At 43.6% G+C, this 14307-nt stretch overlaps 1 protein-coding gene across 5 annotated transcripts in view; it reads left to right on the top strand.

Moving 5' to 3' along the window:
• Positions 1–14307, top strand: part of ARHGAP22 (Rho GTPase activating protein 22) — a 120744-nt gene that overhangs the window by 96637 nt on the left and 9800 nt on the right. For all 5 annotated transcript variants that reach the window (XM_030951729.1, XM_030951728.1, XM_030951730.1 and 2 more), the window contains 4 exons: positions 3060–3267; positions 6885–7017; positions 11497–11570; positions 12520–12641. In XM_030951729.1, coding sequence (XP_030807589.1) covers positions 3060–3267; positions 6885–7017; positions 11497–11570; positions 12520–12641 — 537 coding nt within the window. The remainder of the gene's footprint in view (positions 1–3059; positions 3268–6884; positions 7018–11496; positions 11571–12519; positions 12642–14307) is intronic.

The following is a 14307-nucleotide window of genomic DNA, read 5'->3' as shown; positions in this document are numbered from 1 at the left end:
TAGGGTTCAATTTCAAGGGAGAAGAAAGGCATAGATCTGCTACTGGAGTTGGGTTGGAGTGGGGCTGCCAAAGCTGGGTGGGAGGCAGCTGAGAGAGAGCTGGACTGCAAGACGTCTTTCACCCCAGCAATGACGTGAGTCCTCTTCCCACCAAAAATTACCTATACAGACTGTGTGATCTCACTAGAACAGCCCTTCAGCAGACACTATCACACAAGAAGAAACCCATGTTTGTGCCAGCTCCTTTCATTCATCCTGTGATAGGTAGATCATCTTCTTCCTCGGTCATGTTTGTTTCATGCCTGGTTTTTCTTGTTACTTATTTGTAAAGGGAGGTGAAGAATACTGCAGTATAAGAATATTTCAATGCCTTTTTTTCCTCCAAAGACTGTTGTTTTCATCAAGGAGAAAAGTGTTACTGACCTTAGTATGTGAGGAGCAAAGATGGGAAGCCCAGCATCTGCCTGTGCAGGAGACACCTACAGTGATGGTGATACTGTGTTTGTGAAGGGTCCATCTGTTGCTCCATCTGAGTCTCAAAGGAGATCACCTTTCTATCTCTTAGCATCACATTCCTTAACCTCTGTGTTGGTGGTCTCTATTTCACTGTAGTCCTCTTGTCTTGCTGAGAAGTCACTCACTGTAGATTGTACCTGCAGAAAGCTATTGCTGTTGTGATCCATGTTGACCGTGAAGGCAAGGACTGATGCTGCCTGAAATGCATTAGAGATGTTGCTGATCACACACCAGTCAAGGCTGGGGAAAAGTAGATTCTCTTCAGTGGAGATTATGCATGCACTTGTTCTGCCTGTGCTTGCTTATGTGTGACAATGCCTTTGTCCTTGATCTGAGTGAGGTGTAGAACATCAGAACATGAGCTTAGAGAAGAACATTGTACATGTGCCCTACGCCTGCAGAATGCGGAGCATTTACCTCTCTTTCCCAGAGTTTTCTCTAGACAGACCCATTAGGAAACAGATTCAGCAAGTAGGGATTGAGAAAAGAGGGCTGCTATTGCCCTGACGCGTGCCACGTCCTGACCTCCCTGAATTTATATGTCTTACATCTGGAAAAGTGGACATGTATCATTTTAAGGAAATAGATATGCCCCATCATGACAGCAGGGATTACGTGATGGGATTATAAAGCAATCCATGCAAAACCAGAAAGAGATTCTCTTTCCTAGAAACTGACTTCAGAGGCACCCAACTCAGTGAAAACTCAGAGAGTAGAAATAAGAACTAGTAAAACCTTTACTCTGCAATAAACCCAACATATACAGTGATAAAGATAAGTCACTCCCATGCTCCAGGGCATGCTCTCCTGCCAGGATGAGGGAATTTCCTTTGAGACTTTTCATGGCCCTCCAGCTTTGATACTGTAATGCAGTTGTGTAGGCTGTGGTGTAAGGAAAGTTTCTGTCTTCTGATGTGTAACAAACAGGCAAGGAAAGGAAATTGGGCTTCAGGATTCTTCTTGCAGCTTTCGTTCAGTGAGTTGAATCTGATAATGAAGGTTTGTTTCACTGAGGATTCAGAAGGCTTGCACTGAATATAGAAAGTGGTATGGTTTGACATGGTGTCTCCTATAAACAACAGTGATGGATGGTTAGGGAATGTCCTACCAGGAGTTACCAGGAGTTACTCTCATGAATGTAGCACTAAAAAAAAAAAGAGGAAGACATGGTCACTAGTGGGGGAAGGTAAGTGGAGCCTTCAGAAACAACCAAATTCCCTGGCCTGGTATGAGCACATATGTGCAAGTATTAAACACAGCTTCTGGCTATTGGGTGTGAAACAGTGTGACTCCAGTATTGCATGCTGCTTTTTTTTTCTTTCAGACCTGAAGGTTTAACTGAATGCTGAATGAATGACTTAAGGATCCTTGATATCTATATAAAACTTCTTGTAGCTTTGAGAAATCCCTGAGTAGAATTTCCTACCTGTTCTGATCTGGTTTAATCTGAAATTCTGAGAGTAGATTCTGAAGTTCTGGGACTAGATTTTGGGACTCCCTCACTTACTGAATTTTTATTGCCAAAACATTATTAACTTGGACACTCTCTTCCCTTACTCCACCAAACATAGTTGGGTGCTAGAATTAGAGTTTCAGAACTCAACTCAGTGGCAGTCCTTTTAGATGGAGCAATCTTCTAGTAATAGGGATTGAACTAAGATCTCTGGCTTACGCAGCCTGAGCCCCTTCTGTGTTGCCAGAAAATCTGATGCCAGACAAGTGGCATTCAGCAGCTGGTATTGGCCAGGAACTCCATACTCTCCAGAGAAACAGACAGTGCTTCATACTTAATGATAAATGTCTACGGTAGATCTGACCAAAGAATTAACCTAGGCCAGTCTGATTTTACAGAATATGGTACTTCTGATATTTTCAAGATGCAAGAGGTACAGCACACACTTTTTAGTAGGAAGGGCAATGGATTTTGCATGATTTTTAATGTATTTTTTTTCATTTTAAATTTTCATTCAGCAAGTTTAATGAAAGAAATAGAAAGAGCCTGTCACGATGGTGGAAGATTCTCACAATATCCAGTTTTAATGCTGACAGCTGTACTCTACTGTGTTAGCAATCCCTAGTGGGACTGCTGCCTGTTGGGCTGGCCAGCTGCAAACTAGTGGAGGGCAGCTGTGTGACAGCCTAAGCAGTGGGTGCATGCAGCAAGGACATGTGCCCCATAAAGTCAATGTAGCCTTTGTTGTGGTCTTCTTGGGATGGGACCTGCAGTGAAAGTATAATTACTTAATCTAAATCCAGCACAGCTGTGGGTAACCATAAACATAACCTTAAGCCCACCTTCCTTGTGTATGATACAAACCAGCTTAGGGCAGAGAGCAGTTTGAAGCACTGTTAAGCAGAAAAAAAAAAAAAATCATCATGCAATTCTTGTTTTTAAAAATAGCTTTATTCCTCAGAGTCGGTTAGAAACCAGACCCTCACAAGGCTGCCCCCTGCATGTGAGCGCTTCCCTCCCTGTGTGCCCCCAGCAGGAGCTCAGGCAGGGTTGGGCTGACCCGCAGGTGTCTCTCTCGCTCTGGCGGCAGGGATCTTCGGGCAGCGCCTGGAGGACACGGTGCAGTACGAGCGGCGCTATGGGCAGCGCCTGGCCCCGCTGCTGGTGGAGCAGTGCGTGGACTTCATCCGCGAGCGAGGCCTCACCGAGGAGGGGCTCTTCCGCATGCCTGGGCAGGCCAACCTCGTCAAAGATCTGCAGGACTCTTTTGACTGTGGAGAGAAACCCCTTTTTGACAGGTGAGTTGACAGCACCACATTCAGGCTGGTGTATGTGTGACATGTAAAATCTGCCAGGAATGTCCATGCAGTGGCAATCCTAGCTTGCATGTTCTCATGTTCTTTCCACACCATCATTCTCTCTGTTGAAAGTGCTGATGGAGCTTTCTCCCCCATGGTGGTGGGTGTGAAGGCCTTTATTCAGCTCAATGGTGGAGCAGAGCTCATTGGTCTGTGTGGGGCTCCTCCAGTGTTTCAGCTTAGCAAGTATTGAATGAAAAGCATTGCTAGATTTGGGTGCAGCAAACTGAGAGGTTGGTGGGATCCCATCAGAGAAATGGGTGTGACAGAGGTGAACTAGGTGATGTACTGCTTTCAGATGTTGCATTCTCCCAGCAGATCTGCCTGGAGCAATATCTTGACTCTTCCTTTGTCACCAGGTTTCAGAATAGTCACCACCATCTGACATGTTTTACCTGGCCTTTATGCCAGCAGCTGTTTTGTAGATGCTCAGTTTAATATTGGTTCCCATGGGAGGAGTGCCAGCCCTGTCTCTGGGTGCTCCATCCAAGGGCAGCAAGGCAAGGGCAGCTCTCAGCTGTGCTGTCTCTACATTGGCCCTCAGGCAGTCAGATGATCAGAAAGATGAATGCTGTCAAGGCCTTCCAGCCAACAGCTGTCCTTACCCTGTAACTAACATTTCATCCACTCTCTCATAAGTACATCCTGCCTGGAGTGAAGGTCAGCATTGTGCAAAGCTTAATAGCCCTTTGTGAAATAGGGCTTGAGCCTAACAGAGACCTTGACCTTCAGGGATATTTGGATCCAAGGGTGTTGTGTAGGTGTGGTCTGATCTCTATCACAGGTCCATAAATGAGATCAGATCTGGGATCTTGTCTTGGAAGCCTGGCACCATTTCTTGCTGGTACTCACTAGCCCAGATTTTCCAGGTGATGCCTGTGGCATCTGGTGTATTACCAGCACATTAGCCTTGCTTCCCCTGGACCTGCAGCCAGTCTCAACCTTGCCAATCCCTTCCTTTCCCTGCCTACCACTGCAGGAAGAGCTAGCAGTGTCTCCTGCGTGGGCAGAAACAGTGTTTGGTCTCATCTTGGGAAGTATATCTTCAGAGTTTATTTGGAACATTCTTCTAATTCTTCCCTTCCCTCAGCTTCCCAGACCACCCATCCTCCTTTCTTTGATTCCTAACCACAAACAGCATTTGCTCCCTAAATGGAAGTGTCAAACATTTAGAAATATTTTCATGAAAAAATAAGTTTGAAATCATCAAATTTTCTCAGTTAATTTTTTCTTAAACAAAACCTTTGTGTTTTTAACTGAATGTCTGGGTGTTCTAGTTCAGAATTAGAATTATCTTAATTCAGTGCTTACACTGTGGAACAGGAGTATCTACAGGAGGAATTAATTAGAAGTGAAAGTTTCAATTTCAAGTTTTACTTTAGCCTTATCTAACTTCTTTGTTATGTGGATAAACCAAGCCTCCACACAGCATTTTTAAAGCAAAATACAATTGTACAATGGTTTGGATTGGAAGGGATCCTAAAGTTCATCTCCTTCAAACCCCTTGCCATGGGCAGGATCGCCTTCCACTAGATCAGGTTGCCAGAGCCCATTCAACCTGGCTTTGAACACTTCCAGGGATGGGGCATCCACAGCAACCTTTTGCAGTGCCTTAGCCCAGCTCAGGTGCAGAAAGCACCTTTATTTCTACAGGTATTTGCACTGGCTAAACAGATCAGTGCTAAGTTTCCCCTTTGAGAGAGGCACCGAGGAGCTCCAGGAAGGGATGCCTGCCTTGTGGGTAGTCAGTGTGGAATGCAGCAACCGAGAGTTCAGTGCACAATCAAAGGAAGCAAGCCTGGAGTACGCAGATAGTGGAAAATTGAGGGTGTCCCAGTTGCTGCCTTTTGCTCTTTCCACCATGTCCCTATACAGTCTGTCTTACACATCTTTAGTCACAGAGAGCAGAAAGGGAGAGGCAGTGCCACTCTGGCTAAATGAAATGCTTCTCCTCCTAGCAACCATAATTTTCTCTACGTGTAACTACAATTTATCTCTGTATGGCCTGGGATACCTTGGCAGCAGAAGTATGAAACCCTTATGCTTCTTTCCAAATCAGGTGCAGTGAAAGGAATATCCTTTCTTATTTCCCAGTTGCAGTCAGTGCTTTTAGACATCTTTTGTAACTACAGTGATATCCCAGGTGCTTATAGCCCACCTGCCCCATGATGAATCAAACCTCTGTGATGACTGACAATTAAAATATTTATTTTTAAAAGGCTTTCTTTTCCAATGTTCTTATGAAAGGCCAGGTGTTGCTGTTTTGGAAGCACCTATAGCAGTCTGCTCCTGGTGCACTTTCATGCCACTGGAAGTCTGGCTGTATTTCATATGGCATCGTGGATGAAACAGTTATTGCAGCCAGTGACCCTGGAGCTCTGTCAGATCCACCATCAATGCCTGAAACTCCGCACTAAAGGAAAAAAAGAATAAGGGTACTGATCTCATTTGTAAAACACTATAATCAGCTGAAGAAAGCCACTGTGTGAAATTCTGAAATTCTTAAATATGACGGAGCTGTTTAATAGGAATAGCATGAGCAGGATTAGGAGTACGTGGTATCTGCTGACAGTTTCCTGTTGTAGTTTTCCCAGTTTACTTTTAGCTGTGTGTTCCAAAAAAGAAACATACTAAAAAGAAGAGATTCAGCTTTTGGAGAGAAGGATTTGAAGCTCTCTTGCCCAATGTTCACTGATATGTTTTTCTCAGAATTCTTTAAAGACAGGGTATTGGTGGGTAGGGAGGAGCTGGTGACAGAATCTGTTTAGACTTCAACAGTCAAAACCTTTGAGGAGGTCATCTGCAATGATTAACAGTGTTGTAGCCCAGGAAAACTGGAATGAGGGAGAGATACCCCCATACACCAGAAGCTGGGTAGCTGGAAAGGGTTCATCATGGGATCTGACAGCTCAACCCCAATTTCAAAGCAAAGAAGGAAGAAGAAGAAAACGAAGTTCCTGGACTGGGAGAGAAAATAAAAACTGATATCCTATCATAACAAATGGGCTAGGAAATTCCAGATACCACAAGCCAGGCAGCCATACCAAAAGGCAATAGAGGACCTGGAGGAAATACAGCTTCCTCCATTTTTAGTAAATGATTGAGCAGGGCACGTGGGAGCCCAGCCCATGAGCTGTGCATGTGTGCTGGCTGGGGAGAGTATTGGGGAGGATCAGTGAGAGACTTGGAGGTTATGTCTCACAGAGCAGGGATGCATCTGTTATCAGTGCTGTGTGATCACTGTGCACTTGCCTGGGCCATTCCTCACATTCCTGGTCCACATAGCAGAGGAACCACAGTGTCACCCTACCTTAAGCGGTATCATGGGCATATCCCTTCCACTGCCTGTGTTCCCTGAGGTGCATTTCTGTCTTGACAGAATAGAGATTTCCCTTGTTCCCAGGCATAGCTTCCTGCCTAGTACCACTGACTAGGAAGAGCTTCCTTCCATGTGCCTACTTTGTCTCTAAGAGGGCCCTTGATCCACCTCTAACAAAAGGCATCAAGCTTTGGGGTAGTGTGGGTTTCTAAATCTCCTTCCCTGTTCTCTGTTGCAGCAACACAGATGTTCACACTGTGGCGTCCCTCCTGAAGCTTTACCTTCGAGAGCTGCCAGAGCCTGTCATCCCCTTTGCCAAATACGAAGACTTTCTTTCTTGTGGACAGCTACTCTCAAAAGATGAGGGAGAGGTCAGTGATCCTTCTAATCTGCCTCCTGAGAGGATGTTCCCAAGAATCAATGTAGTACAGGTTTTTTTCCTCATCTCTTCAAACTTGATTTAAATTAATAAAGTCCCTGGGAATATTTTCCTGAATTTTCCCGGAGCTGTGAATGGGGTGCTGTTATCACAGGCTGCTGCTTTAAAAAAAAAAGTCAGTCTTGTAGCCTGGTGCTTCTTTCTTCAGAGCAAAGCTCTTGTGTAGCATAATTGGCAAGAGATGCAAGGTAGGAGGAAATCTAGGTTCCTTTCCCAGCTTTGCTGTTCACTCACTAATAAGCTGTATGAAGTCACTCCTTTTATCTGTGTTTTCTATTTTATATATCAGAACACTACACTCTCCTTCCCAAAGATTTTGGTGGATGAGACATTGATCAGTGCAAGGGTCTTTGTATTTCTTAGAGGAAAGGCATTTTGAGAAGGCAGGCTATGATATTATCCTAGAATGGAGGGGGGGAAATAATGCTATGAATACTTTGCCAGAACCTTCTTATGATGTTCTTCTCTTTGGTTTCCAGGCAAGGGAAAGGGCTGACAAAACCTGCCAAGTCTGTGGCACTCATGGAGCAGGATCATTTGCAATGTTTGACTGATCTGTTTCATCCATATTGTGGGGCTCCCTTAGCCCTTTGCAGATTGCAAAGGCACATTAGATGTGGTCTGATGTGGGTGCCACCTCCTAGGACAGAAACTTAAAGAGGCTGTTCTTTGTGTTTTTTCTTTGCTAAAGAAGCCAAGGCCTGAGGGCTTGTAAGTTGTGGTCCCCAGTTCTGTCCCTTTTCTGTGTGTGGTCTTGTCTTTGACTCTGGCAGAATTTGTAAAAACTGTTGCTCACTGTGAGTCTGGGGTTCACTTTCAGTTCAAGTGGCAGAAGGCTCTGTGGAGATTGCCCTTTATGATGCCCACAGGAAGATGCTTGTTTGCATGCATCAAATGGATCGTATGTGGCAATATGTTTTTTATGGTTAAAAGGCAAATAACACTCAAATAATGTAACCTGTAGTCAACTGTGAGAAATCAAATTTCTGTGCATGACACAGCATGTTACCACACATGGATATGTACCTGCATTCTGGACACAGCCACATCAGGGTGCCAGTGCACTAGTGTTGTATTTTAGTGGGTAGAGGTGTGTGTCTACTCCCTCCAAAACTTGCTCATTTTCTGCCTTATCCTTAGTGAACTCAGGCATCTCTGCAGGGTGCTGTGTTACAGACCCCACAGCGGTTATTTCACAAGAAACTGCAGCATTTCAAAGGCAGTGGAGCTGGTTTGATTTTGGTTGTAAGATGTGCAGACTGGGAAGTTTTGGATCTATTAAGCACTATTGCACAAGAGTAGAGACACTGCCAAATTGGGCAAACATAATTGTACATCACTGCTCAGCTTATTAGCTATGTTGTTTGCCTGATTTTGTCTGCACAGGCTGCAGCAGTTTGGGAAGCAACATCTGCGTTAGCAAGGTCAGACTAAAATGACTTGTAGGGCAGAATTCTCTTTAGATTAGAAAGGCAATGGGGAGCACTAAGCAGCCAAAATGAGCACTTACAGAACACAGCACTGCTCATAGCACAGAGTTGTTTTGTTAAGGTGCTGTTGTAAACATAAGCAATTTTGGTTTTGTCAGGGAAACCTGGAACCTCAACGTGGGCTGTTTACCTTTTCAGAGAGGAAGGTGGAGTGCACACAGCAGGGGTGGAGAGGCTGTACGTGCACAGTAGCATGTGGAGCAGAATGCAGCACAAAGTCATGCCTAGCCTATGGGGCCTGACTCGCCTCCCACATGGAAAATCCCCCTGCTCACAAACGTGGTTTCAGTGAAACCATGATTTTTAACATGTAATGGTAAGCAGGGAATTTAAAAATTAAACTTCTGTTTTGTAAAGCTATTTTGAAACAAAATGCAGTTGTACTGGTTTAATTTGAAGTACTTTTTTCTTTTAATTTTTCACTTGAATGTTTTGAATGAGACTTTTGGACTCTTAGTATAATTTTTGTTTTGTATGGCCACCCTCACCTCACACCCAAAAAATCAGAATTGCCTACAGCAAAATAGCCTTTCAGATGAATTTGTGGGACCTCATGCTGCTACACTGGGACTATTGATAGAAATTATTGTGGTGATTATTAGCCTAGCTCCAGTACTGCCCTAAGTTTTTATTCAAATTGCTTTTCATCTTCATTCTGCCCCATCTGATGTCTGGTGTTTGAATGCAAACTGGGCTGTAACAGAGACCTTGAGTGGTGCTGAGGTCTCCAGGTATTTCAGCAGGACTGCAGCATTAGAAAAGACTTGATTCTGATCCCAACTGATTGGGAGGAGCGTTTGAAAATTTAGAGCAAGACTCTTCAAACCTTCAAAACTCATTTGAGTCTGAGCTGCCTTTGCATGGTGGTATTTTAGCCTTCACTGCTACCTGTACACTAGAGATGCACATAGCAGTTCAGTGGATTGAACACAGGTATTCAAGTTTTTTTTAAAGAGGCATCTGAATTTTTATGAACATTTAAAGTGTTGCTAGTTTTCCAGCCAAACTAGAAGCTCTGAATTGGTGCTGATCTGTTACACACATTGCAAAATCCTTGGGTTTGGGATCATTCATTGGAAAGCAGCATTTTCAAGGAGGTAAGAGTTATTTCTGCAAAATCCCATGATAAATAACAGTACAGTGCTTCTGTTGCTTGCTGGGCTGCAGACACTGGCAATGATCAGTGCTGTTTGTCACTACAGGGGTTTCAAGGTGGTGTTTTCCCCTGTGCTGTCACTCTGGTGTTCCTAGGCTAAGCCTCTGCCTTCTGTTGGTCAGGCCTTGAAGAGGACAAATCTGGCAGAGCTGATACGTGCTGCAGTAGGAGAGAGAGCTTTTTTTACCTGTCAGGTGTTTGTACTTCAATGAATATAAAGATACTCTCTGTGTAATCCTGTGCCCGAGATTCCTTGTGACAAAGCATTGATTGTAAATTCTTAGAACCGTCTTTTCTTTCAGGTAGCATCTTTTACCTTTAGGTCATGTTTCCTGCTGTTCACAGCTGCCTAAGTATCTGTTCCAAAGTTTTATCTTAGATCCAGAAGAGCCAATGGCATTTTAATTCAGAGCACTTCAAATACAGTGCCAAATACCATCCTGATTTCCCTATTTGAAATAAATTGGGTTATAGAGCAAAATTCAGGAGGGAATTAGGTCTGTTAGCTCACCTAGTTCTGGTTCAAACTTGTCACTTGAAAGTTGATTGACCTGGACAACTGACCTTAACTTTCACATCAGTAGCGGCTGTCTTTGGCTGAAAAATTTTTAGAAGTTAAAAAAGAGAATTGAGATTTTCAGAAGAGACTGGCCTTTTAATGGCATCTCCATTGCTGTCACCGTTAAACAAGCATAGTGTTTAAGCTAAGGAATTATAAAGTGGTTACTGCTTTTAAGAATTTTAAGTTTCAGGTTTTTATTAGCAAATTATTTTTTTTGTGCTGGGATGTACAGAATAAAAAAATACCTGTATATTTAAGGTAATAAGGAGGAAGGCAGGACTAGGCACTGCTCTATGGATCCTTCTGACTTGTCTGGACCAGAGAAATCAGGAATACATTGCAAGAGTTTGGCCAACCGAATTCCCTTCCTAACAGTTCTTAAAAATTCAAGAGTTTGAAATGAATGTTCAGCTGCACTTTTTTGGAGCCATTTCCTTCTGGAATTTCTCCATCATAAATTTGCAGCTATCACTCTTCCTTAAATGTGCTTTGGTATCTGTTTTTCCACAAAAGGTTTCATTGTGTCCAAAAATAAGCAAATCTCCAGGGCAACAGCAGCATTGAGGAACAAGCAAATGATACTTGGGATTGTGGCAGGACAATAACCTCCTGAGTCAGAGGTTTTCATTAGATGATTTAAGTAGCTTCGGGGCTTGAAGTCATTCCTTCAGCTGATGTGTCATCTTACATTTTAATGTAAAGAATGTAAAGACAGAAATTTTGTGAGGAAATATGTCCCAGGTCAGAATGACTGCAAATGGATGTCATTAAAAAGGAGGCAGCTGAATTGGACTCATTTAGCTTTTTCAAGAAAAAACTTTCCTCTGCTCAACTGAGCATTACTGCAATGTATTTATAATGCACTCAGTGCCTCTGAGTTTCAAACAGACAAAGGCACATCTGCTGATACCAATGCTAGGCAGGCTTTAAAGGCTGGCAGGCCTCAATAAATGTAGACTTCTATCTCAACCATTAAAGTTTACAGGAGGATTTCCACTGAGAACTGAATAGAGTTCTGGACAGTGGGTTTTGGTAAGGCACAACACACTGGATGCCACTTCTTCTAAAGCAAAGCCTTTTTGTAATCCTCTGTTGTTCAGCATTTGGCTGTGGAAAGAGGACTTTGTAGTCCTAAAGGAAGGTCACATCTACTTTGCAGCATTTACATTAATAGCTCTGCTTCTTGTTTTTCCTGTCCCTCAGGGTACCCAGGAACTGGTTAAACAGGTGAAGAATTTGCCCCAAGCCAACTACAACCTCCTCAAATACATATGCAAGTAAGTGAAATTAATTAACACTTGGAAAAGTCTCTAAGTTTTGTGCGGCTGTCTTATATGCAAATAATATACTCTGAAAGTATGAATATTCAAAAACCACCACTTAAGTGAAAGTTACAACTCCTTTAAAAATGTGGAGGTGAATGCAGCCTGCCTGAAGGAAGCTCTTGGTTTATCCAAGAGGATCAGCCAAGCAAATTGCTGCCACCTGAAGCCTTGGCAGCAGGCATGAATGATACTAATACATTATATTGTTTATTTCAGAAGCACCTACAGATCACTAAAGGTAGACATACTGCACACTTGGAAGATTATGACACAAGCTGAGTAGCAGATGCAGTGAGAATAGCTAGGCTGGCATTTGCTCTGGTTTGTAAGTGGGGTTGGCAGTGGCTTCCTCTTAGATTCACAGGGACCCCACAGCCTTGTCTCCTTTCATCTCTGTTGGTTTTCCCAGTTCTTGGACTGCCTCTTTATCTGGGGATTGGAAGGAGATGATTTTTGAAGGCTACTTCCAACTCCAACCATATTATGGTTCTGTGATCTGTATTTTGTTAGATTCAAGCCAAGCCACAGAGCTCTTTCCACAGGCTGCTAGTTCTCGGACAAGGAGATGACTTATTACTTCTATAATATCTGTAAGTGAAAATTCACCAAAGTCAATCCATGTAAATTGAGAATTTCTATGAAAATGCAAAAATCTGTCCTTTCAGACCCAGTAGTAGGCTGGGTCACTGCTAGGTGGGTACTTCTGGCAGAAAACATCCTGTCTTTGGTTCCTACACTGGCAGGGATCTGGGGTTACACTGAATATCTAAGTTGCAGTAGTTCCTCAGATCATTTCAGGTGTCAGGGTTGTATGAAAACAGGACGAACTCAATGCTTTTAGTCTGAGAAGTGACTTATGAATTCCCTCCTCCTTTGATTTTTTCTTGGGGTGTTTTTCAAGGTTCCTTGATGAAGTTCAGGCTCATTCCAGCATTAACAAGATGAGTGTCCAGAACCTGGCTACAGTATTTGGACCAAACATTCTGCGGCCCAAAATGGAGGATCCAGTGACCATGATGGAAGGTAGGTGCTGTTCTGGGGAATGGCACAGCAGCTGTATTTTGGAGCTGTAAGTGAAAGCCATACATTCCTTGATAGCTGTATCAGTTGTCTGCACAGTCAGAACAAGTCAAGCCATCCTTTTCATCAGGGCCTGTGAGGGGTGTTCCAGCTGGCATCTTGTCCCACTCACCACTGGACTGGGAGTGTCTCTCCTCTCCACCACGTGGAGATGCTTCCACACCCCTGAAACTCTTTCTGAGCCTACCTCTAAAATGAAAGCTCAGCTGTTTTTTTCAGAAGGACTGTGCTTAAGTAGCAAACTGCAATCATTTAGTATTGGTGAATTTCAGTGGTTATGCTGCTCCCTGCAGAGAGCATCCGGGCCATGAGGAGAGGACTGTAGTTCTGGCTGTGACACAGTGGCTACAACTAGAAGTGTCTTAGAAGTGTTGTCTTCTAAAGAGACTATATGGATCAAAACTTCACATAATCAAAAATAAAAGAGTTGAAAATCAGTTAATTTTGGATGTAAAAAATCTGAAGCTTTAAAATTATTTGCTTCCATACGAATCAAATATGGCTGACATTAGGGCTGGGATACTGCTCTTCTCCCAGGTTCCACTGAAACATGACTACTGTGGTGCAAGTTTTAGCAAGGTTTTTGCATGAAGTTTTGTAGGATTTTGGCAAGCCTGCAAAAAGAATTGATTAATTAATTAGGCACAGATGGAGATGCCATGCCCAAGATGCCTGTTTTTGGCTCTGGTTCTGCTCTCTAGCTGTAGAGCACAGCTGACATGGTATTTGTGTGATGCAAATCCTTCACAGAAGGTCAGTGTTGTCATGCCTCAGCAGCAGCAGTGCCTTGAGCTCTTCACAGGTCATGTGCAGATGTGTGTCCCACGATGGCAACTCACTGTAAGGCAGCAGGACAACTTCAGAGCATGACCTGACGTATTACAGTAGTTCAGGGACTCGAAGCCTACCTCAGAGATGTGGGCCTTATTATTAAGGGTACATTTGATACCTTCCCCTGTCTGTGCAGAAGGTGCAAATATCGGGGAGGAGCAGGGAGTGCGGGAGCAGTGCTTGTTGTTCACTGTTGGAGCTGGGGACAGCTGTGAGCTGCCTGTGTGCGATGCTGGGACTTCCCCTAGTGGCCACGGGGCCAGCGCTGGTGCGGCTCTCGCAGCCCTGGCAGCAGCGTGCTCCCTGCTCAGCTGGCACAGGGGATGAGTTTGGGCTCGGATCAGCTCGAGCATTTCATTCTGCAGCTCATCCGATGGCAGAGGTGCCCGTACTGTGGGGAGGTGCACATGTGCAGGTGCTGGGGTCTCTCCTCATCATTGTATAAAAACACTACAGTGATCTGACCCGGAATTCTGTATTGCCACAGGTCTGAACTGTAGAAAAATTTGGATATGTAGGCTGGATTTTTAGACTTAATAAGCAGGACTGGCAATGCTTTTATTTGAGTTGAGAATTTAGTTGAGGTTGGTTAGATAAAAGTGACAGAGAAGTGGAAAGACTTTTTTTTTAGCTTCAGGGTAGTCTGTGTCTCCTAAATAAACTGATAATCTTAACAAAAAGCACTCTAATTCTGTTTCTCTTCAAATTTAACCCGTGCATTTCAAATAGAAATACCTGAAGTTTGACAGCTAAATAGTTAGGAATGCTCTTATCTTCA

The sequence above is a fragment of the Camarhynchus parvulus genome, chromosome 6 (genome assembly GCF_901933205.1).
Source record: "Camarhynchus parvulus chromosome 6, STF_HiC, whole genome shotgun sequence".
In the NCBI taxonomy this organism is placed as follows: domain Eukaryota; kingdom Metazoa; phylum Chordata; class Aves; order Passeriformes; family Thraupidae; genus Camarhynchus; species Camarhynchus parvulus.
This window is presented reverse-complemented; position numbering and strand designations above follow the sequence as displayed.